The sequence below is a fragment of the Bufo bufo genome, chromosome 3 (genome assembly GCF_905171765.1).
Source record: "Bufo bufo chromosome 3, aBufBuf1.1, whole genome shotgun sequence".
NCBI lineage: Eukaryota > Metazoa > Chordata > Amphibia > Anura > Bufonidae > Bufo > Bufo bufo.
In genome coordinates, this window is record NC_053391.1 from 600,125,501 (window position 1) to 600,150,889 (window position 25,389).

The 25,389-nt window shown below is 47.5% G+C and overlaps 1 protein-coding gene across 1 annotated transcript in view; it reads left to right on the forward strand.

Annotated features, from left to right (window-relative positions):
• Nucleotides 1–25,389, forward strand: part of TFCP2 (transcription factor CP2) — an 87,792-nt gene that overhangs the window by 39,204 nt on the left and 23,199 nt on the right. Inside the window, exons 7-8 of the mRNA XM_040425923.1 lie at nt 12,409–12,519; nt 21,784–21,872. Of these exons, the coding sequence (XP_040281857.1) occupies nt 12,409–12,519; nt 21,784–21,872 (200 nt within the window). The remainder of the gene's footprint in view (nt 1–12,408; nt 12,520–21,783; nt 21,873–25,389) is intronic.

Consider the following 25,389-nt stretch of genomic DNA (forward strand, 5'->3'; position numbering starts at 1 on the left):
ATGATTAATTATAACTTTTTATATCCTGTGTCATTGGTCTCTTCTGCTTTAAAGTGTAACAGTCATGTTTTCATCAAAAAACTATTTTAGAATATGGTACTGCTGCTGCAGCAGCATTCTACATAAAGCACTCTTTAATTCCTTCACATACTACTGTTTTCCTTGATTCTTTCCCTTAGTTACGGCTGTTTTAAACCCTAGAATGAGGATCTTCTCAAGATGGCTCCTGTGTCCATTCTCTGAGGCCAAAACTGCATTCCCTCAGGTCACATACACACTTGCTGTAGCCAGCAGCTTCCTGCCAGCCAATCAGATTGGATTACTGAGACACTCCTCCGCACTCTGAAGCCTAATGCAGCCATGTAGTGTGGAGGAACGCCCCTCTGTCTTCTGTTTATCCTAAAGGGAAGGCAGACAAGTCATAGCAACAGTCTTTTTTTTTTTTAAATCAAATCGTTTTTATTGAACCAATAAATACAGAGTATAACATAAAACAATACATTGTATTTTTCTTTGCTTTATCCACCGTGTGGAATCAGTGTACAACAGAAATCATAGAAATATCAACACACAGTTTTATCAAGTATCTATACATTGCGTGTACACATGCTAAAACAAATATTTGAGACAGAGAGTTACCAATATCTTAACCTCCCCAACATCCCTCCCCCCACCCTGCCCTAACCCCCCCCCCTCCCTGACAACTGGTCTTGACCATTACGAGCCTATATAACCACGTGAGTATGAGATAACCATTCACTCCACATTTTATCAAACTTCTGAGGACACCCTCTCTTCACATACACCCCTTTTTCAAGTATCAGCATGTCATGCACCTTCCGTTCAAACTCACTCAGTGTAGGCGGACTTCCCTGGATCCACCTCATAGCAATCAGTTTCCTGGCCACATACAGCAACCTCCCCACAGCTACCTTGACCGATTCAGTCCCTCCAATCTCAGACACATACCCCAAAATACACACCTTAGGGTCTTTTTGAATTTTCAATGTCATTTTGCTATTAATCATATTTCTAACATCCTCCCAATAATTACCAACTACTGGACAAGACCACAGCATATGTAACAAGTCCGCACCATCTTCCATACACTTTGGACACTTGTCATCACTTCTCACTCCAATCTTTTTTAGGAACACCGGTGTTTTGTACACTCTATGTACAGGGCTCCAGATGGCGACCAAAATGGTCGCCAATGCGACTTAGAATTTACAAATGGCGACAAGACTTTTTAGTCTTGTCGCCATTTGCGACTAGACCCGCCGCCGCAGCTCTGCTCAATACAGCGGCGGGGCACAGGAGATGATCGTTCTCGGCAGCGCAGGAGGAGTCTCTCCCTCCCCCTGTGCTGGTGCTGCCGCCGCCTCTGCCAATAAGAAGAGGCAGGAGGAGGAGGGGAGGGGCTGTGGCCACTGCACCACCAATGAAGAAAACTGACCTGTCATACAAATACAGGAGGCGGGTGCCGGAATCAAATAGCCTGCACCCGACCTCTGTGACAGGGAGCTGCGATCAGCTGCAGTTGAGTTAACCCTTCAGGTGCGGTACCTGAGGGGTTAATTGTAGCTGATCGCAGCCCCCTGTCACAAAGGTCGGGTGCCGGCTATTTGATTCCGGCACCCGCCTCCTGTATTTGTATAAGAAACGTTGGTGGCACAGTGCGCCCCCCCCCAAACACCCCAGTATAAGAAACATTGGTGGCACAGTGCGGCCCCCCCCCCAGTATAATAAACATTGGTGGCTCAGTGGGAAGTGCCAATGAGGGTTAAAAATAATAAAAGAAAATTAACTCACCTCCTCCAGTTGATCGCATAGCTGCCGGTCTCCTGTACTTCTTTCTTCAGGACCTGTGGTGACGTCACTGAGCTCATCACCATGGTAATGGATCATGTGATGAGCTCAGTGACGTCACCACAGGTCCTGAAGAAAGAAGTAAGTACAGGAGACCGGCAGCTATGCGATCAACTGGAGGAGGTGAGTTAATTTTCTTTTATTATTTTTAACCCTCATTGGCACTTCCCACAGAGCCACCAATGTTTATTATACTTGGGGGGGGGGGGGGCTCCCGCCCTGTGCCACCAACGTTTCTTATACAAATACAGGAGGCGGGTTAGGGTTGAGTAAATTATTTTTTTAACCCTCATTGGCACTGCCCACTGCGCCACCAATGTTTATTATATTGGGGGGGGGGGCACACTGCGCCACCAATGTTTATTATATTGGGGTGATGGGGGGGCGCACTGCGCCACCAATGTTTATTATACTGGGGTGATGGGGGGCGAACTGCGCCACCAATGTTTATTATACTGGGGTGATGGGGGGGCGCACTGCGCCACCAATGTTTATTGTATTGGGGTGATGGGGGGGCGCACTGCGCCACCAATGTTTATTATACTGGGGTGATGGGGGGCGCACTGCGACACCAATGTTTATTATATTGGGGTGATGGGGGGGCGCACTGCGCCACCAATGTTTATTATACTGGGGTGTTGGAGGGGCACACTGCGCCACCAATGTTTATTATATTGACCTTCTACTAAGCATTCTGTATTCAGAATGCTATTACTTTCCCTTATAACCATGTTATAAAGGGAAAATAATACAGTGAATAGACTTTCATCCTAGGAACCATGCGTGAAAATCGCGCCGCATCCGCACTTGCTTGCGATTTTCACACAGCCCCATTAACTTCTATGGGGCCTGCGTTGCGTGAAAAACGCACAACAGAGCATGCTGCAATTTTCACGCAACGCACAAGTGATGTGTGAAAATCACCGCTCATGTGCACAGCCCCATAGAAGTGAATGGGTCCGGATGTATTGCGGGTGCATTCCGGTATTTTGAATGCCAGATCTGGCACTAATACATTCCTATGGGGAAAAATGCTGGATCCGGCATTCAGGCAAATCTTCATTTTTTTTTTTCGCCGGAGATAAAACCGTAGCATGCTGCGGTTTTATCTTTTGCCTGATCAGTCAAAATGACTGAACTGAAGACATCCTGATGCATCCTGAACGGATTACTCTCCATTCAGAATGCATGGGGATAAAACTGATCAGTTCTTTTCCGGTATAGAGCCCCTGTGACGGAACTCTATGCCGGAAAAGAATAACGCTAGTGTGAAAGTACCCTAAAATATTAAGTTTCAATCCCCCCTTTCCCAATTTTACATATAAAATATATAAACAATAAATAAATAAAAATATTACATAGCGCTGTCCAAACTATTAAATTATTCAAAAATATCTCCTATGCGGTGAGCATTCGCCATTTTTTAGTCAACTTGTCACCCCAAAAAATAGGATAGGACGGTTCTATTATGGGCCGAATGTTTCATAAAATGCAAAATGCACGCGGCTTTTTTTTTTGTTGTTTTTTTTGCGCGGTATTGAGTATCGCAATACTTTTTTATGGTGACTAAAGCGAATCAAAATTTTGGTTTCAAAACAACCCTACGCCGATCTGATCGGCATAGCGTTGTCACGATACCAAAATTTAGATTCAGTTTCGATTTGGCGACTAAAAATTTGATTTGGCTCCTAAATTTTTCAGTTCAGGAGCCAATGGCTACTAGGTATTTTTTTTAGGCTGGAGCACTGTATGTATAATAAATAATTGAGACAATTTGCCCTGTTCGCTCAGGGACACCTTGGGGACCCCTTCCAATATATCTTCCCACTTATCTTTAGACATATCCCCCACGTCAGCCTCCCATTTTTTCATTCTTGAAAGCGGAAACCCCTCTAAGAATTTTTCCAGTAAAAGAGCATACACCTGTGATATCAGCCCTCTTTTTTCCCCCACCTGTCGGGAGAACAAGCTTATGAACCACCTCCATTTGAGCTATCACACATCCTTTCCGCAGTGTGACCTCAAGGGCATGCCTTATTTGAAGATATTTATAGAACCACTCCCTTGGAATATTAAATTCCTGCTGCAGGTTTTGAAATGACTTACATATCTTGTCCTTAATTAATTGGCCAATTCTCGTCACTCCATAAGTTTCCCAGTTCCTAAGTCCTGGTATGGCAAATAATTCGGGCAACAGGTGATTCTTTCCAATAGGGGAAAGTTCACTAATTCCACCCACACCTCTTAGCTGCTTCACCTTTGCCCAAACTCTTTTCATAAGTTCAATAAGAGGGAGTTTTTCCCTCCCAGCATGCATTCCTGAGCCTTCCAGAATACCCATGAGGTCACGACTGCCCAGCCAATGCTGCAATATCTGCCCAGTCATGTCCGGTGCTTGTAGATCAATCCATCCCTTAAAATGCTGACATTGGGAAGCCAGAAAATAAATCCATGCGTTAGGGACAGCCAGGCCCCCTTCCGACTTGGGATACTGCAATGTCTCTAGTTTGATCCTAGCCTGCCCATACTTCCAAATAAGATCCCTAAATATAGAATGAATTTTCTTGAATCTATCCAGGGGGATCCATACGGGAGCATTATTCAGTACATATAGCAACTGGGGCATCATAACCATTTTTAAAAGGTTAACTCTACCTACCACCGAAAGAAAGAGTCTACACCATGACCTCACTTTAAGCCTAAAAGTAGCCAGCAATGGGGACAGATTAAGGTCTTCAAAATCCGATAGTCTCGGTGTTATATGCAGTCCCAGATATTTAAATTTATCCACCCAAGGCACCAGACTATCTACTTGTCTGCCTGACAGGGCCTGCCCATCAATTGGCATCAAAGAGGATTTTTGCCAATTTATCCGTAGTCCAGAAAAGCTACCATATCTGTCAATCAATGCCATGGCCGCATCCAGGGATGCACCAGTATCGCCCATAAAAAGTAGAGTATCATCTGCGTACATAGCCACTTTATTGTGCAGCCCACCGTATCTAAACCCCTCTATATTTGTTGATAAGCGGATATGCGCCGCAAGCGGTTCTATTGCAAGAGCAAACAATAAGGGCGACAATGGGCATCCCTGCCTGGAGCCCCTGGCAAGGGGAAAACAATCTGACAACCCTCCATTCGCTCTAATTCTCGCCTTAGGACTAGAATACAGGACCTGTACCCACTGAATGAACCGCTCACCAAAGCCCATAGTTCTCAGGACCCCCCACAAATACCTCCATTCCACACTGTCAAACGCCTTAGTGGCGTCAAGCGCAAGTAAGGCCCTGTCTCCACTGTTATCCGCCGGAATATTTAAACTAGTGTACAGCCTACGAAGATTAATAGCAGTCGATTTCCCTGGCATAAACCCCGTTTGATCCGGGTGTACTATGGTCAGAATCACCTTGGACAGCCTGTTCGCCAACACCTTCGCCAGGAGCTTAACATCAGCCGTGAGAAGTGAAATTGGTCTGTAGGAATCCGGTATTTTAGGATCCTTTCCAGGTTTAGGTATAACCACAATTATAGCTTCCTGCATCGAATGTGGTAACAAACCTGCCTCCAATGAGTGCTCAAACACCTTAAGTAATTTAGGAAGTAATATCCCCTGCAGCTTTTTATATACCTCTACTGGGAGGCCATCAGCTCCAGGCGCCTTACCATTCGCCATACCCCCAAGCGCAGCTTCCAGTTCCTCAAGTGTAATCGGCTCCTCCAGCCTTTCTCTATCCTCCTCTGACAACGCCGATAACTGCGCCTCCCCTAGGAAATCATTCAGGGCCTCATCAGAACTAGATCCAGTGGAAGTATATAGAGATACATAAAAGCTTTTTAGAATATCTAATATTCCTTTCGTGTCCTGGCTACTATTCCCCATGTCATCTCTCAGTACCTGGATACAAGAGGAGCCTCTCTGGGCCTGTGAGACCACCGACAACAGATGACCCACCTTCTCGCCTTCATCAAAGGATCTCTGACGATAAAAGCTTCTCTTTCTTTCTGCGGCCTGGACTAAATGACATCTCAGCTGCTCCTGAGCTACCGCCAGCGCCTCACTACTAACCATGGTGGGGGATCTACTAAACTCTCTCTCAGCCTCAGCCACTAGTACATGCGCCTTAACATCCGCCTCCCTAGATCTGGATTTGTGCTTGCTGATTTCTTTCATCAAGACTTCCCTCAGGAATGCTTTCATGGCGTCCCATACACCTGGTATCGAAGCCGTCCCTGTATTGATAGCAAAAAATTCCTTAATTTCCAGAGAGATCCCCGACAGGTCACCCAACACATTCAGCCAATGAGAGTTACACTTCCACAGCCTCGGTCCCTGTCTGAGCACCCCCAGGCACAAGTCAATCTGCACCAGAGAATGGTCAGACAACGACCGAGGATGATAGACAACATCCTTAACCAGTGGTAGCATTATATTGTTAACAAGGGCCAAATCTATACGCGATAGCGAATGGTGCGTGGCTGATCTACACGAGAATTCACGCTTATCTGGGTTACGCAGTCTCCATACATCCTGTACACCTATTTCACCCATAATATTCCTGAGAGCCACACTCCCAGGTAGACCACCTGCTCCCTCCACCTGGCATCTATCTAGGGAGTCATTCAGCGTGCAATTGAAGTCCCCAACCAGTAGCCACGGCAACCCAGGGAAGTCCGCCACAAAGTCCATAATCTCTCTTATTAATGGGGAAGCAAACGGCGGAGGCACGTACAGACACCAGCACCACCTGTATTCCATCCACCTTACACACAACACACACATATCTACCCTCAGCATCCACACAATCCTGCATATGTTCATACCTAATACTACTATGCACAATCATACTTACCCCTCTAGAATGAGAGGAATGAGTTGAATGTAGCGTTTCCTGAAGGCAACATATAGCCGGCTGAAACCGCCCCAAGTATTGAAAAATGCACTGTCTTTTCCGTACATCCGCCATCCCTCTCACATTCCAGCTTACAACTCTAATCACCTGTGACATGGTAGAACATCAAACCATACTTGAATCTCACAACCCACTCATACAACATTTGCTCATAGTTCGAGACCTTAACCCTTCCCCCCAACCTTCTCCCTGCCCCCCCACCCCCCCTCCCTCCCTCTCATAATCAGGTTACTGTAACTGGGGATCACTGTCCCCTCTGTATCCACTTCACACATTAAAACAGGGCAATCCGAGAGCAACCTGCCCCCCAACCTACAATAAACATAACAGTTTATAACACGTTTCCTCAGGTAGAGAATCCTCCCCACATCTGAGAAATACATTTTACTATCATTACCGCCTGCTCCCTCCTCAGGATCTACCATGTGGTAGCATTACATAATACACTCCTTAACTGGTGCAACATTTAAAGCAACCCTAGAGTGCAAATGCATATATAAAGTGAACAAATGAAACCATATATCTGCCTCCTTCAAGTGTCCAGGGCTCCACTTCTCAATTGTCGCTCGTGGACGTCCAGCCACTGCGCCGCCTCCTCCGGATCTTCAAAAAAATCTGGTGGATCCCAATGCCACCACACGCAGTTTAGCAGGAAACAGCATAGCGTACTGGACTTGTAGAGCTCTCAGCCTTTTCTTTATATCCATAAATCTACTTCTCCTCCGCTGCACTTCGTTGGAATAATCCGGAAATATGGACACTTTAACCCCATTCAGGACCATCTCCTCATTGTCCCTTGATTGCCGCAGGATAGTGTCCCGGTCTTTAAAATGCAGGATCTTCGCCAGTATAGGACGGGGAGGTCTGCCAGGCGGAAGCGGCCGCATGGGGACTCTGTGCGCCCGCTCCACCGCATATAGGGAAGATAGACCTTTCTCATGAAATAGTTGATGCAACCATTTTTCCACAAACTCTGTGGCATTATCCCCCTCCGTCTTCTCTGGCATACCCACAATCCGCAGGTTATTCCTTCTGGACCTGTTCTCCAGATCATCTGTTTTGGCGTATAAAGCAGCTATATCTTTAGCAGTTGTTTTTGCCGCCATTTGCAAAGGCTGAATAACGTCCTCTATGGTGGACACCCTCTTCTCCAATTCAGAGGTGCGCTCAGAAATTTTGTGTAGGTCATGCCTAATTAAAGACACATCCGACCTCAGGCTACCAACTTGCACTGTAAGCACCTTCAGTGTGCTGTTACAGCTGGCCACAGCAGCCATGATATCTTTTAAAGTAGGCTCTGCATTGACCACAGCTTTAGGGCCTACCGCGTCTTTTGCCGGCCGTGCAGGGGTTAATGGCGGCCAATTCACCGCATCCAGGGCCTCCCCATCGATGGATCCATCCTCCTGTTCAGAGGAGGTATGAGCGTCCGTCTCCTTTCCCTCGGCCCAATCTCACACATCGCTATCTGTGCGAGCAAACCTGCTCAGCTTTGTGGCTGCAGTCTGGCTCAGCTTGGGCTGTAAGGCCGGCCCCTCTTCTTCCTCGGCGCCATGCCGGCTCACCTCTGGCCTGTCGGATCGCGGCCCTTTACCGGACTTCCTCGGCATGTCGGAGCTCAGAAATTTACCACCGCACCCTCCTGTCACCTCTCAACCACCAGGTAAGGAAGGATCAGCGATTCAGGGGGTTGCTACCACTCGAAAATCAGGATATCTGCAGGAGCTATGTGCGGTGCGACCTACTCCATGCGCTCTCAGGCCACGCCCCCCCCATAGCAACAGTCTTTTAAGGGAGCAATGAATAGGGGCAGGGGACATTAAAGGGGTTATCCCATCTTAGACAATGGGGGAATATCGCTAGGATATGCCCCCATTGTCTGATAGTTGTGGCTGGAGGACCCCGGGTTTCCCGGGGTCCGTCGACCACCAGGCGCAGCGCCCCGCCTCTCCTATTGAAGTGAATGGGAGCGCACCGCGCTTGCGTGGCCACCGCTCCCATTCATTTCTATGGGGCCGACGGAAATAGCCGAGCCAGCGCAGTGCGCCCTCAAGTTTCTTCACTCAGTTCTCCTTGTAGGTGCGGGTCCCAGAGGTAGGACCCGCACCTATCAGAAAATGGGGGCATATCCTAGCGATATGCCCCCATTGTCTAAGATGGGATAACCCCTTTAATGAAAGCTGTTATTATCAGGTAATTACAGATCTTGTGATACATGCCTAGCTATAATAAACCACCAACTTAAAAACAATATACCATATGACGGTTGGGGTACTTTCATACTTTCGGCAGTGATCCGGCAAGCAGTTCCGTCGACGGAACTGCCTGCCGGATCCGTCAAAACGTATGCCAACTGATGGCATTTGTAAGACTGATCAGGATCCTGATCCGTCTTACAAATGCATTGAAATGCTGGATCCGTCTTTATGGTGTCATCCGGAAAAACGGATCCGGTCTTCTTTTTTTTTCTGAGCAGATCCTTTTCCATTCAGAATCCATTAGGGCAAAAACTGATCTGTTTTGGACCGCTTGTGAGATCCCTGAATGGATCTCAGTGCTTTCTAAATGCTGTTAAGAACAACTCGGGCAAGATGGCCTCCCCCATAATTATGTTCAGGAAATAGAATAAATACATATGCAATCAGAAAATAAAACAGATTGGAAACAAAGGATATGTTATGATCTGGTTTTAACTGGCAGAAAAAAAAAATAGACGACACCTTCTCTTTAAGGAGTCGTCTGTTTCTTCACTTCAGACTCGCAGAAAGGCTGTATGCCTAATACAAATACTTTGGGGGTCATTTATTATTCTGAAATGCGCCCATATTAGGAGTATTTCAGGCCCGTTTCATTCAGCATTTGGTCTAAATGTAAGCCAGCAAGGAAGCTGCCTTACATTTAGACTCGGGGGTGAGCCGGCACCTCTTTATAACTTCGCTGGATCCGACACCATATATAGGGAGGATTAAGACCAGCGTCTAAAACGCAGTCTTAGGCTGGGTTCACACCTGAGTGTTTTACAGCGCGTTCCTACGCGCTGTAAAACGCTCAACAGGCAAGAACCAATGATTCCCTATGGGAATGGTTCTCATCTGAGCGTTTTAGTGTCGCGTGTTCCCGTACATAGACTTCCGGGAACGCGCGACAATGGGCGTTCGCTTGCACAGGAGCCGCTTATGTGAGACGCCCGTAGAATCGCGCATACAAAGCGCTCCATCCAGTACGCTCAGGTGGGAATCCAGCGTTAATAAATGACCCCCTTGTTGCTTTAAGAACTTTTTGCATGTTTGTCTTAAGATTGTGACCAAGATATTTCTGTCCCTGAGGGCTTCAGTGACCTTGGGTAAAGGACAATGTTAGCAGTTCCTTGACAAATTCATTAAGCATGCCTGCAGTTATTAATGTACAGCGTGTGTGTTCACTTAGCTGCTTTAGAGATCATAACATTGAACCGTGAACCTGCTTTGGAAATGGTTTAACCGTTCAGCTGCTTTACCGTTTCCTATGTGGCGGGGCAAATGTGGGCACCGGCAAATGAGTAATAAAAATACCTAAAAACTCCACAAAAGTCAGTGCACAGACCCCCATCATTATATATACTCTGGATTATTAAATTTTCAAGATAATTCCATTTTTCATAAAAAAGAAAATAGCAGTTACTTTCACACATGCATTGTTAATTCAGGTAATGGGATCCGGCAGAGGATCTCAATACAGGAATTAAATGGACCCGTTTTGATTTTGCACATCAGGGTGTATCTGTTCCGTTAGGATGCGGTTTTGTAAAATCAAAATGGGGAAAAAATCTGATACGTCACTAAATACATTGAAAGTCAATGGGTGACGGGTCATTTTTTTTACGCTACATAAAAAAACTGATAAATTGTCACAAAACCGTAGCTTGGAGCGGTTTTGTGTATGGTCACAAAACGGTATGATGACTGAACGGAAGACGTGCTGATGCATCCTGAACGGAAACCAACAACGCAAGTGTGAAAGTAGCCTTACTTGGATGTGGTAAGATAGTATATTCTGCACTCAGACTTTGGGAAGTCTGTATAAAACGTCATTTCATTAAAACATCCATAACATCTGATCAAACCTCTAAGGCCGGTCACACACAGTGCCTTCCTCTCAGCTTTACTAAAACATGTCATTATCGCTTGTTTGTTAGCCAGAGTCATCTTATAATTGGTTCTCTCTACAGCACGGTGGCTCAGTTTTTAGAACTGGTGCCCTGCAGCAATGGAGTCCCAAGTTCGAATCCGATCGGGGATAACATCTGCATGGAGTTTGTATGTTCTCCTTGTGTTTGGGTGGGTTTCTTCTAGGGCTGGGTGATATGGCCTAAAATCTATATCACAATATAATTTGAAGCATGTGCGATATATTATTTTCTTTTGTATGTATACAAATTACAAAACGCCATTAGTCCCATGCCATTGCCACCATCATAATGTCCCACAGCCAGCACCATCAGTCCCATGCCATTGCCACCATCATAATGTCCCACAGCCAGCACCATCAGTCCCATGCCATTGCCACCATCATAATGTCCCACAGCCAGCACCATCAGTCCCATGCCATTGCCACCATCATAATGTCCCACAGCCAGCACCATCAGTCCCATGCCATTGCCACCATCATAATGTCCCCCAGCCGGCACCATCAGCTACCACCCCCGGTAGATTCGGGTCCCTGCTACTTACTTTTCCTGCACGGCTGGCTGATGGAGTCCGCAGGAGACGGGTCGCGTCTTCTTCTAAGCATGCATTGGGAGGGACCTGACGTCACACAGTGTCAGCCAGCGCGCTGAAGATCTGTGAATGCAAGGCCCTGCAGTGCAGTTCAGAGTCGGGAGGCCACGGAGCGGTGAGAAGCTTCTTCAATTCACTACCGCTCCGTGGTTATCTATCGCGATATGGCGATATAACTAAAATCCATATAGTCGGCTGAATTGATGATGATATTATCGTATATAGTTTATATGATCGCCCAACCCTAGTTTCCTCCCACACTCCTAAAATATACAAATAGGCAAATTGGCGTCTTGTTAAATTGACCGTAGTGTGTGTTGGGGTTTAGCGGCTACATGGCAGCCACTGACTTCCCAGGGAGACACCCCAGCTACACACCCATCCCTGAGCTTTGAGTCCCAAGTCTGTGCACTGTTAGAATACCAGATTAGAGGAAATCTTCCATGTAAATCTACATCTTCCTTTGCCATCTCAGATACCTTGTTATTATTTAGGTTAGGTGCAAATCCGCAGTGGCCGTTCAGTTGTAGAATCGGGCAATAAAAAAGGACCGAATCACACAGCAGTATTTCATCCAGCAAAATGCCGATATTCATTCTGGAAACCTGATGGACCCTATTATAGTGAATGGGATTCATGTGAGGCCAGCAGTGTCCAGCATATGCCAGATCCGATTGTGTAAGTGTCTGTGGGACACTACTTCTTCCCTTCACTTGTCAATTAATAATGGGTATTGGGACCTGCCTATTTAGAACGTCAATGACCATCTCCCCATCGGAACAACCCTTTATCAGGTTTAATGTGATTTTTATTTTTTTATTTTTTTTATATTCCTGTTTGAATGTTATTAAATGGTTTCTCTACTCTTGTAGCCTAAAGGAGCAGACCGAAAGCAGAAAACGGACAGAGAAAAGATGGAAAAGCGAACGCCACAAGAGAAGGAGAAATATCAGCCCTCCTATGAGACCACCATTTTAACAGAGGTAATTGACTGGTTTAGTAAAAAAAAAAAAATCCTGACACAGTAATACAGATTAATGCCACTGTGCCTTTCGATTTTAATCTTGGTGATCTTTGCTGGTCAGCAACCAAAGACTGTGTTATGGAATATTAATGATAATTGTATGAGCCAAAAGTTTTGGGCATGCGTGAAGGTCACGAAAACACACTACTTACCTGGGAGGATCTCTGCTCACCTTTATTATTTTGTGAGGTGAAAGAGGTAACGCTAAACATAAAAAATATGCACATAAAATCCCAGCAGTTCCTTCCTTGATATCCTTTAATCCCATTTACTCATATTACAGTCAAAACTAAGAAATAAAGACTTATTCTATGGTTGAGGGTACATGGCGATCTTGGCCATGACACCCATCACACAACTGAAGATTGCGGTGTAGCAGTGCACTGAACTGAATGGGGTCACACTGTCATTTGCAAGTTGCCATGACTGCAACCTCAGAATCGTAAAAAAAAAAAAAGAAATGCTGGATTTTTTGTGATTATGTGGTCGTGGCAACTTGTGATCCACGCCGCAACCCCATTCAGTTTGGTCATGTGATGTTTGTAGCAGCCAGGGTCGCCATGCACAGTGCTGCAGACTAAGAAAAAATACCCAGGAGCCAACGGCTCCTAAACTGAAAAATGTAGCAGCTAAATTGTATTTTTAGTTGCCAAATTTAAAATACCGTAAATATATTCTAAAATATAAAGCTGAGAGTATGTGTGTGTGTGTATGTCCGCTAAAGGAATCCGCACAGTCACATTTACAATCACAAAATTTGGCACACAGGTACATCAGGTGTCCGGGAAGGTTTTCGACCGGGTCTCAGCTCTCTAGGACGTTCCGTTCCGGAGATATTAAAAATAAATAAATGCATTAGCCAATAGAAGCCTGGTTACATGACCCTTATCAGCCAATAGAAGCTCTCAGGTCCTTCAGTCTCCACATACAGTCTTACTCCAGGTTTCCATAACAACCCAGCCATTTATCTTCACTGCTGTAGGAGAGCTTTAAAGGAAATCTGTCACAAGGATAATTGCTATTGAAGTAAAGCCATGGCCTAATAGCACTTAATACCTTATTTCAAGATGTGCCTTTGTTCCAGCAATAGATGTTTTTATCCTCTGAAAATCCAGTTTATTTGGTATGCAAATGAGCCAGTAAGGTGCCCAGATGGGCGTCGCTCTTGCAGGAAGGAGCCCAGACACGCCCCCTGCCACAATGTGTCCACCCCCAAAAGACTTAAAACCCTGCCCCCAGATATAAGTCACACCCCTGATCCAGTTAGGCCGATCCCACTCCTGAGTTGACGTTGGTTGAAAAAAAAAAAGTAAAAATCAACTTTTCTGTGAGCTGCAGGGATGGAAGGGAGGGTGACTTTCTCCCTGCAGCTTAGGGTACTTTCACACTTGCGTTTTTCTTTTCCGGCATAGAGTTCCGTCACAGGGGCTCTATACCGGAAAAGAACTGAACAGTTTAATCCCCATGCATTCTGAATGGAGAGCAATTCCGTTCAGGATGCATCAGGATGTCTTCAGTCTCTTTGACTGTTCAGGCAAAAGATAAAACCGCAGCATGCTACGGTTTTATCTCCGGCCAAGAAAACTGAAGACTTGCCTGAATGCCGGATCCAGCATTTTTTTCCATAGGAATGTATTGGTGCCGGAATGCCGGATCCGTCCTTGCGCAGACCGAAAAAAAAAGTGGAAAAAAAATGACGGATGACACCGGAAAGACGGATCCGGCATTTCAATGCATTTTTCTGACTGATCAGGTATTTTTAGGACTACCGTATTTTTCACCTCATAAGATGCCCTCCCCCCCAAAAGTGGGGGAAAAATGCCCCTGCGTCTTATGGGATGATTGCTGACATTTTACATCACAGTCTGCGATGCTGCAGCATCGCAGACTGCGATGTATCAGCGGGAGGGAGGGGGGGCCGGTGTCATGCAAATGCAGCGGGGCCGGTGCGGTCACTGTACTCCGGCCCTGCCACTCACTCACTTTCTTAATGCCTAAACCTTTTATAATAATAATAACTTTAATTGAAGTTCCGATCCCCAGCCCCATCTGTACTACTTACTAAATGTCCTGTAGCAGGCAGAGCAGGGCGGCCGGTTGGCCGCAACTCACTACTTCATTCATAAAGTAGGCGGCGCAGGCACGTGACATCAGTGAGTTACAGCTGGCCGCCCGCCCTGCTCTGCCTGCTACAGGACATTTAGTAAGTAGTACAGATGGGGCTGGGGATCGGAACTTCAATTAAAGTTATTATATGAGGTTTAGGCAATAAAGCAGTGAGTGAGCGGTGGGGTTGGAGTACAGTGACCGCACTGGCCCCGCCGCATGCAACCGGCCCCTCCCACAGATTTAGCTCCGGTATATTAGGGCATCTGTGGATGCCACTATTATGGGGTGGGGGATCTGTGGGTGACACATATATAGCAGTGCCATCCACAGATCCACCCCCCCCCCCCCATAACAGTGCCATCCACAGATCCACCCCCCCCCCCATAACAGTGCCATCCACAGATCCACCCCCCCCCATAACAGTGGCATCCACAGATCCACCCCCCCCCCCATAACAGTGCCATCCACAGATCCACCCCCCCCCCATAACAGTGCCATCCACAGATCCACCCCCCCCCCATAACAGTGGCATCCACAGATCCACCCCCCCCCATAACAGTGGCATCCACAGATCCACCCCCCCCATGACAGTGGCATCCACAGATCCACCCCCCCCATGACAGTGGCATCCACAGATCCACCCCCCCCATGACAGTGGCATCCACAGATCCGCCCCCCCATAACAGTGGCATCCACAGATCCGCCCCCCCATAACAGTGGCATCCACAGATCCGCCCCCCCATAACAGTGGCATCCACAGATCCGCCCCCCATAACAGTGGCATCCACAGATCCGCCCCCCATAACAGTGGCATCCACAGATCCGCCCCCCATAACAGTGGCATCCACAGATCCGCCCCCCATAACAGTGGCATCCACAGATCCGCCCCCCATAACAGTGGCATCCACAGATCCGCCCCCCCATAACAGTGGCATCCACAGATCCGCCCCCCCATAACAGTGGCATCCACAGATCCGCCCCCCCATAACAGTGGCATCCACAGATCCGCCCCCCCATAACAGTGGCATCCACAGATCCGCCCCCCCATAACAGTGGCATCCACAGATCCGCCCCCCCATAACAGTGGCATCCACAGATCCGCCCCCCCATAACAGTGGCATCCACAGATCCGCCCCCCCATAACAGTGGCATCCACAGATCCGCCCCCCCCATAACAGTGGCATCCACAGATCCGCCCCCCCATAACAGTGGCATCCACAGATCCGCCCCCCCATAACAGTGGCATCCACAGATCCGCCCCCCCATAACAGTGGCATCCACAGATCCGCCCCCCCATAACAGTGGCATCCACAGATCCGCCCCCCCATAACAGTGGCATCCACAGATCCGCCCCCCCATAACAGTGGCATCCACAGATCCGCCCCCCCATAACAGTGGCATCCACAGATCCGCCCCCCCATAACAGTGGCATCCACAGATCCGCCCCCCCCATAACAGTGGCATCCACAGATCCGCCCCCCCATAACAGTGGCATCCACAGATCCGCCCCCCCATAACAGTGGCATCCACAGATCCGCCCCCCCATAACAGTGGCATCCACAGATCCGCCCCCCCATAACAGTGGCATCCACAGATCCGCCCCCCCATAACAGTGGCATCCACAGATCCGCCCCCCCATAACAGTGGCATCCACAGATCCGCCCCCCCATAACAGTGGCATCCACAGATCCGCCCCCCCATAACAGTGGCATCCACAGATCCGCCCCCCCATAACAGTGGCATCCACAGATCCGCCCCCCCATAACAGTGGCATCCACAGATCCGCCCCCCCATAACAGTGGCATCCACAGATCCGCCCCCCCATAACAGTGGCATCCACAGATCCGCCCCCCCATAACAGTGGCATCCACAGATCCGCCCCCCCATAACAGTGGCATCCACAGATCCGCCCCCCCATAACAGTGGCATCCACAGATCCGCCCCCCCATAACAGTGGCATCCACAGATCCGCCCCCCCATAACAGTGGCATCCACAGATCCGCCCCCCCATAACAGTGGCATCCACAGATCCGCCCCCCCATAACAGTGGCATCCACAGATCCGCCCCCCCATAACAGTGGCATCCACAGATCCGCCCCCCCCCATAACAGTGGCATCCACAGATCCGCCCCCCCATAACAGTGGCATCCACAGATCCGCCCCCCCCATAACAGTGGCATCGACAGATCCGCCCCCCCCCCCCCCATAACAGTGCCATCCACAGATCAGCCCCCCCCCCATAACAGTGCCATCCACAGATCAGCCCCCCCCCATAACAGTGCCATCCACAGATCAGCCCCCCCCCCCCCCATCATAACAGTGCCATCCACATATCCCACCCCCAACAACCACCATTAGTTCAAAAGCCACACCTTCTGGTTAAAAATATTTTTTTCTTATTTTCCTCCTCAAAAACCTAGGTGCGTCTTATGGGCCGGTGCGTATTATTGGGCGCAAAATACGTGTAATCAGAATCCTGATCAGTCTTAGGCTACTTTCACACCTGCGCTAGGTGCGGAATCAGTCTGGTATCTGCACAGATGGATCCGCACCTATAAATGCTAACAATGGTATCCGTTCAGTACGGATCCGTCTGCATACACTTAGTCAAAAAAAAGTCTAAGTGTAAGTCAAACGGATCCGTCCTGACTTTACATTGAAAGTCAATGGGGGACGGATCCGTTTACAATTGCACCAATATTGTGTCAATGTAGACGGATCCGTCCCCGTTGACTTACATTGTAAGTCAGGACAGATCCATATGGCTCCGCACCGCCAGGCGGACACAAACGCTGCAAGCAGCGTTTTGGTGTCCGCCTCCAGAGCGGAGTGGAGGCGGAACGGAGCCAAACTGATGCATTTTGAATGGATCCACATCCATTCAGAATGCATTGGGGCTAAACTGATCCGTTTGGGGCCGCTTGTGAGAGCCTTGAAACGAATCTCACAGGCGGACCCTGAAACGGCAGTGTGAAAGTAGCCTTACAAATGCCATCAGTTGGCATACATTTCGCCGTGACGGATCTGCTTGCCGGTTCACTCTACTGCAAGGGTGAAAGTAGCCTACCACTCAGACAGCACAGTGCTGCTGTTTAAAAGGACATGCCCCCGATTCGGTTAGGCCACGCCCCCTCCCACTCCGCCGACTGAGATTGAAAAAATAAAGGTAAAAATCAACTTCTAGGTCCTGCTAAGCCACGCCCTGACCTGGTTAGGCCACGCCCCTTCCACTCCTGAGCCGACAGGGGTTGAAAAAATGAAGGTAAAAATCAACTTCTTCTGTCAGCTGCAGGGGTGGGAGGGAGGGTCAGTGCTCCAGACTAAAAAAAAATACCTAGTAGCCATTGGCTCCTGAACTGAAAAATGTAGGAGCCAAATTAAATTTTTTGTCGCCAAATCGAAACCGAATCAAGATTTTGGTATTGTGACAACGCTACGCCGATCAGATCGGCGTAGGGTTGTTTCGATACCAAAATTTTGATTCTGTTTCGACTCCATAAAAAAGTATTGCGATACTCAGTACCACGCATGTGCATTCCAGCCATGTGCATTCCGCATTTTATGAAACGCTCGGCCCATAATACAACAGTCCTATCCTGTTTTTTGGGGTGACAAGGTGACAAAAAAATGGCGAATTGCATGGTTTTTATTCGGCGTTCACCTAATAGGAGATATTCTTTAATAGTTTGGACTTTTCGGACGCAGCGCTATGTAATATGTATGTTTATTTATTGTTTATATATTTTATATGTAAAATTAGGAAAGGGGGCATTTAAACTTAATATTTTAGTGTGTGTTTATTTTCTTTACTTACTATTAGCCCCCTTAGGGGCTGGAACCCTTGTCCTATTCACCCTAAAAGAGCTCTTCACACTCTCCCTGCTGCCCTGGGCTTTGTGCACACGGCAGCAGGGAGCTTACTATAGCAGACAGGGCTTCAGGAGCGTCCTGGCTGCCATGGTAACCGATCAGAGCCCCGCGATTACACTGCTGGGGCTCCGATCTGCCACTGAATCGCCAATGAAGAGGGGGAGGGCGGCACCTGAGGGGTTAACTGCCGCTGATCGCAGCTCCCTCTCATAGAGGTCGGGTCCTAGCTATGTGATTCCAGCACCCGCCTCCTGTATTTGTATTGACAGGTCAGTTATTTGTTATTCGTGGAGCAGTGGCCACAGCCCCTCCCCTCCTGCCGTGTCTCTGCTTATTGGCGGCAGCAGCACAGGGGGGAGGGAGAGACTCCTTCTCCACTGCGCTGCTGAGAAAAACTTCGGTGGCGGGTCAGAGAACTATCATCTCCTGTCGCCATTTGTAAATTCTAAGTCACATTGGCGACCATTTTGGTCGCCATCTGGAGCACTAAAGGAGGGTGACTTTTTCCCTGCAGCTCACACTCAGACAGTACTGTGCTACTGTCTTAGAGTGAGCTGTTCAAAAGGACTCGCCCCTCCATCTGGTTAGGCTACGCCCCCTCCCAGTCCTGGGTTGGCGGGGATTGAAAAAATGAAGGTAAAAATCAACTTCTATGTTCTGTTAAGCCACGCCCTGATCTGGTTAGACCACGCCCCCTCCACTCCTCAGCCAACAGGGATTGAAAAAATAAAGGTAAAAATCAACTTCTGTCAGGTGCCTGCAGAGGTGGGAGCGAGGGTGACTTTCTCCCTGCAGCTCACTCTCGGACAGTACAGTGCTGCTGTCTTAGAGTGAGCTGTTCAAAAGGACAAGGCCCTGATCCAGTAAATGCCACTGTTAAGGGTGCGGGCCCCTGTGGAGGTCACGATCAAGGGGGTGGTATTCTGTGAAAGTCACTGTTAAAGGGGAAGGCTGCCGTAAAGGTCAAAGTTAAGGGAGTGGGCTGCTGTGGAGGTCCAATTTTAAGGGACGGGGCACTGTGGGGGTGGGGGGCTATGGAGGGCACTGTTTTTTGCTGTAGATGTCACTGTTATAGTGGATAGTGTTATCTTTTAACGACACACACAAACATTAAATAGATTAAATATACCCAAGCGAAGCCGGGTCCTTCAGCTAGTTTATAATAAAGACTTAGAGGAGAAGATGAGACGCAGGTCACAGTAGTGAGCCAGCTCTACATATAGGAGAATACAACACCACATACCTCTTACATCCAGTGACATCTCTAGTCGACGTTCTCTTTCTTCCTCTCCTCCTTTTGACCCAGACCACCATGACTAATTCTTTCAGCCGCATCTCATCTCTACAGAGTTTGTTACACAGACACGATAGATTTCTCAATTTGTCCATCGACCTCCCCATCCTAGAGTCCCGACAAGGTCATCCTGCTGCCACTCCCAATACCATGCCTGTTGTGCTCCCCAATGCCCCAGGTACTATACTACTGAAATAATAGTGACCCGAACTGGTGTAAAGTAGAACTGGCTTAGTTGCCCATATCGACCAATCAGATTCCACATTTTATTTTCCACAGGAGCTGTCAAAAATTTAAGGTGGAATCTGTTTGGTTTCTATGGGCTACCAGTTCTACTTTACACCAGTTTGATTACCCCAAATGTCCCTATATTGTCTACAGCAAATATAATGCCCCCTAGAGTGCCCCAGTAATAACACCCTATATTGTGCTCCAGGTAATAATGCCTGTATAGTGTCCCCAAAAATGATGTCCTGGTACTAAAAATGCCCCCCCCACACTGCCTACCCAATAGAAACGTCCCCCACACTGCCCCTCACAGTAATTTCCCCCCACACTGCCCCTCACAGTAATTTCCTCCCACGTAGTAATTTTGCCCCACACTGCCACTTAGTTAGCGCGCACAAAAAAACTGTTAAAAGCTAATACTCACCTGTGTCCCGGTGCTCACTCACAGATGGTACGGGCCAGGATGGTGAGTCAGGTGTGCACACGACACGACACTGCACTGCGTCCCGTCACAGGCGCGCGATAATGTCATCATGTCCACCTGCGCCAGGTTTTTATTACCGCTTATGCCTCAGGCCTACTAGGTATTCTTCTGGCGATAAATTCTATTGCCATATGAGTGCTTGTTTTTTGCGAATTGTAGTTTTTATTGATGGCAACACAGAACGACACCATAGGAGTGTGCGTTTTTACCCTAAAAGGGCAAATTAATTGAATGAATTCTGTTCATCGCCCAGCCCTACTTCCAGTTGAAAATGGATGAACTCAAATGAACGCCTTTGTTCTTTGCAATATTTTTTACATAACTGTGTCAGGGCCTTTTGGAAAATCCTGCAGACTGACAAACAGTGTGGGTAAGCTTATCATGTGTTTACTTTTCTCATTAGTTTTTAGTTTTAGCATAGCTTTAATTTAAAGGGGTATTCCAGTTATATCAAGTTATCCCCTCCCCACAGGATAGGGGATAACTATTAGATCGGTGGGATCCCATGTCTGCATTTCAAAAATCGCGCGCCTGTGTTGATTCGGCGCAGGCGCTCTGAGATGAGGAGGCTCGTCTCCTCAGAACTCCCTCAGTGCGCCTGCGCCGATGACATCACCGAAATAGAAGACGTCATCAGCGCAGGCGCACTGAGGGAGTTCTGAGGAGACGAGCCTCCTCATCTCAGAGCGCCTGCGCCGAATCAACACAGGCGCGCAATATCCCACCAATCACGAGAGCCCTGTAGCCTCCCAAAATAAACGGAGCAGCCGGTTGGCCTTGCGCCCAGAGGCTCTATTAATTTCTATGGGAGTTCTGGATATAGAGGAGAGCTGTACTTCGGCACTCCCGTAGAAATGAATAGAGCAGCCACGCGCATGCCGCACCGCCCACTCCGCTTATATTGTGTTTGTGTGTGGGCCGTTCTCGTGAATGGTGGGGTTCCCACGGATAGGAAGGACCCCCACCGATCTAATAGTTATCCCTTTATACTGTGGACCAACCGGAATACGCCTTTCAAGGTTGTAGAGGTTTAAAAGTTAGTACAGTTTGGGCAAAAAAGTGTTTTTGTATAATGAAATGTTATACAATTCCCGAAATACTTTCTGTATGAAATCAGTGATCAGTGAAGCTTCCTATTAAATGACTGGACTGAGATTTTGAAATCCATGAGGAACTGATACAAGAATCATTCCAATTGTGATAATTTTCTTCATTGTTTGTATCTTTGTTGTTTGCAGTGCTCACCGTGGCCTGAGATCACGTATGTCCCCAATGCTCCTTCCCCCGGATTTAATAGTTCACACAATAGTTTTACAATTAGTGAAGGGTAAGTGGTCTCCTGCATTCATACAAACTATACTTTAAATGGGGTTTCCAGGAATTAAATATTAATCATCTACCCTCAGGATTGGTCATTTATAATCAGATCTTTAGGGGGGGTGACTTCCGGCGATCTTGCCAGTCAGCTTTTTGTAGGGGCTGTGGCACTTTGAGTGCTGCAGCCTCTTCATAGACCTGTGACATCATGTCCATTTGTCATGTGGCTTTTCAGCAAGTAAATGGAATTGAGCTGCAAAATGAAGCCGAGCCGCTGAGTGGGTGCGCGGTGATTAGTGTATTACGAAGAGGCGCCGTGGCCGCTTCAAACATCTGATCCATTGGGAGTCGGGCTCCCCACCAGTCTGATGATGGAGATCTATCCTAAGGATAGATCATTAGTAGTTAAGTCCTGGAAAACCCATTGAACATTATTTGACCTGGTTGGAATTGGATTATGCTGTATATAGGGATTTGGCTGTTTCCTTGTCTAGATTTGTGCTCCATATCGTGGAATCCAGTAATTTCAGACTAAATGCTGAACTCTTCATGAGCTGAGAAAATCCTGATTCTTTTTCTTTGCAAATGAAAGGGGTTTTTAGATTGGAGAAAAAAACTTTCTTAATGGAGTAAATTTGCTTAAAATCACATACCTGTGCTTGCCTGATAAATCCCCTCCACTCCAGTACCGCTCCTCTGGTGGTCCTTGTTGGAGAAGACGTGCTAGTCTACCAATATGACCCTGCAGCCAATTAAACAATGAACATGGTGTCTGAGCTCCTGCTCTAGAAGGGTGGGTTCATATCACATTTTATGCCTCTGTTCAATGTATACTGTTTTTACAGTGGTACTCTATGGTGAATGGATGCTACTGTATGGCATCAGTCTGAGGCATCCGTTTAATATATACTTTTTTGTATAAGTTAAACAGATGGGGGAAAACCGTGAAGTGAACCCAGCCTAACATACTACTTGCTACTAAGTATGCATTTTCATGGTGATGGGTTCCCTTTACTGACCTTGATGGTATACAGCTCGAGACAGCTAAGGCTACTTTCAGACTTGCGTTCGGAGCGAATCCGTCTGGTATCTGTACAGACAGATCCGCTCCTATAATGCAAACGATTGCATCCGTTCAGAACGGAACCGTTTGCATAACAGTTTTTTTCAGATCTGATTTTTCACTTCGTGAAAACTCAGATCCGACAGTATATTCTAACAGAGGCGTTCCCATGGGGATGGGGACGCTTCAAGTTAGAATATACTAAAAGAACTGTGTACATGACTGCCCCCTGCTGCCTGGCAGACCCCCCCCCCCCTATTTTTAACTCATTGGTGGCCAGTGCGGCCTCGCCTCTTCCCCCCCCCCCCCCCCCCTTTAGTTAAAATCACGTTCCGAATCCTCCATCATTGGTGGCCAGTGCGGCCTCACATCTCCTCCCCCCCCCCCCTTAGTTAAAATCACGTTCCCCCATCATTGGTGGCAGTGGAGAGTTCCGATCGGAGTCCCAGTTTAATCGCTGGGGCTCCGATCGGTAACCATGGCAACCAGGACGCTACTGCAGTCCTAGTTGCCATGGTTACTTAGCAATTTTAGAAGCATTATACTTACCTGCGATGTCTGTGACCGGCCGGGCGCTCCTCCTACTGGTAAGTGACAGGTCTGTGCTATAGGCAATGCGCCGCACAGACCTTTCACTTACCAGTAGGAGGAGCGCCCGGCCGGTCACAGACATCGCAGGTAAGAGATGTGAGGCCGCACTGGCCACCAATGATGGGGGATTCAGAACGTGATTTTAACTAGGGGGGGGGGAGATGAGGCCGCACTGGCCACCAATGATGGGGCATTCGGAACGTGATTTTAACTGGGGGGGGGGGGGGGGAGGAGGTCTGGCCACCAATGAGTTAAAAACAGGGGAGGGGGGACTGCAGCAGGGGGCAGTCATGTACACAGTTCTTTTAGTATATTCTAACTTGAAGCGTCCCCATCACCATGGGAACGCCTCTGTGTTAGAATATACTGTCGGATCTGAGTTTCACGATCTAACTCAAATCCGATGGTATATTCTAACATAGAGGCATTCCCATGGTGATGGGGACGCTTCAAGTTAAAATATACCATCGGATTGGAGAAAACTCCGATCCGATGGTATTTTAATAGGGACTCCTGACTTTACATTGAAAGTCAATGGGGGACGGATCCGTTTGAAATTGCACCATATGGTGTCAACGTCAAACGGATCCGTCCCCATTGACTTGCATTGTAAGTCTGGACGGATCCGTTTGGCTCCGCACGGCCAGGCGGACACGAAAACGCTGCAAGCTGCGTTCGGGTGTCCGCCTGCTGAGCGGAACGGAGGCCAAACGGTGCAAAACTGATGCATTCTGAGCGGATCCGCATCCGCTCAGAATGCATTGGGGCAGTACGGATCCGTTCGGGGCCGCTTGTGAGAGCCTTCAAACGGAACTCACAAGCGGAACCCTGAACGCAAGTGTGAAAGTAGCCTAAGTCTTGTTTCATACTTGTGTTTGCCGATCGGCATATTTGCTGGAGGCTGCAGTCTTGCCCCATTAGCTATAATGGGGTCCAACAGTTATCCGGCCACAATCCAACAAATATGCCGAGTAATAGCCGGACAAATGCTGCTGCGCACAGCGGTTTTTGTCCAGTTGGTGCACCCTGTCGGCTTTGTAAGACAGGCCTAAGGCTAGTGATTGGCTGCAGTGGTCACACACAGGGTTAAACTTCACAGGGTTAAACTGCTTTTGTGCTAACGACTACAGCAAGGTAAGCTCAAAAGCAGGTTTATCAGGTGAATATCGGTTCTTTAGTTATTTTATGGCATTTCCACCATTTAGTAATTTGTCTTCTGTTCTCAGAAAACCTTTTAATTCTTAAAGGGGTTGTCTGTTTTCAATATAAAACAGGGCAATGGCAAGCAATGCCATAAAATAAGAGAATTTTTTTTAAAATGTGTGTGTGTGTGTGTATATGTGTGTATATATATATATGTATATATATATATATATATATATATATATATATATATATATATATATATATATATATTTTATAATATTATTATTTATTTATATATTTTAACCTGGTTATAGCGATGAGGTCACATCGACAACATGTGATTTCTGCAGCCAATCGGTGCTCACCTCTGTGGCACATACTTGCTGAGCCAAACCTAGCAGGTATACAAAGGGATCAAGAGTTTATAGCACCCTTGATCCCTGTGATGCTGTTAGTTTGGGTCATCAGGTCCGTGGTCATTCTAGGATTTACAGCTGTAATACAGCCACCAGCATGCACCCACATTATGGCCATCTGAATGAGGCCTGACCTGTTTGTAGGTGTCACGTGTTTACCACAGTATGTTTATGGCCACATGTATTATCTTCACAGCTTTATAGCCGATGCACCATTTTAAATCCTTCCACCCAGCACAATTTCTTCTCTATACCTACACTACATAGCTGTACCACAGCATGATTTCTGGCCATATTAATACCAGAAGTAT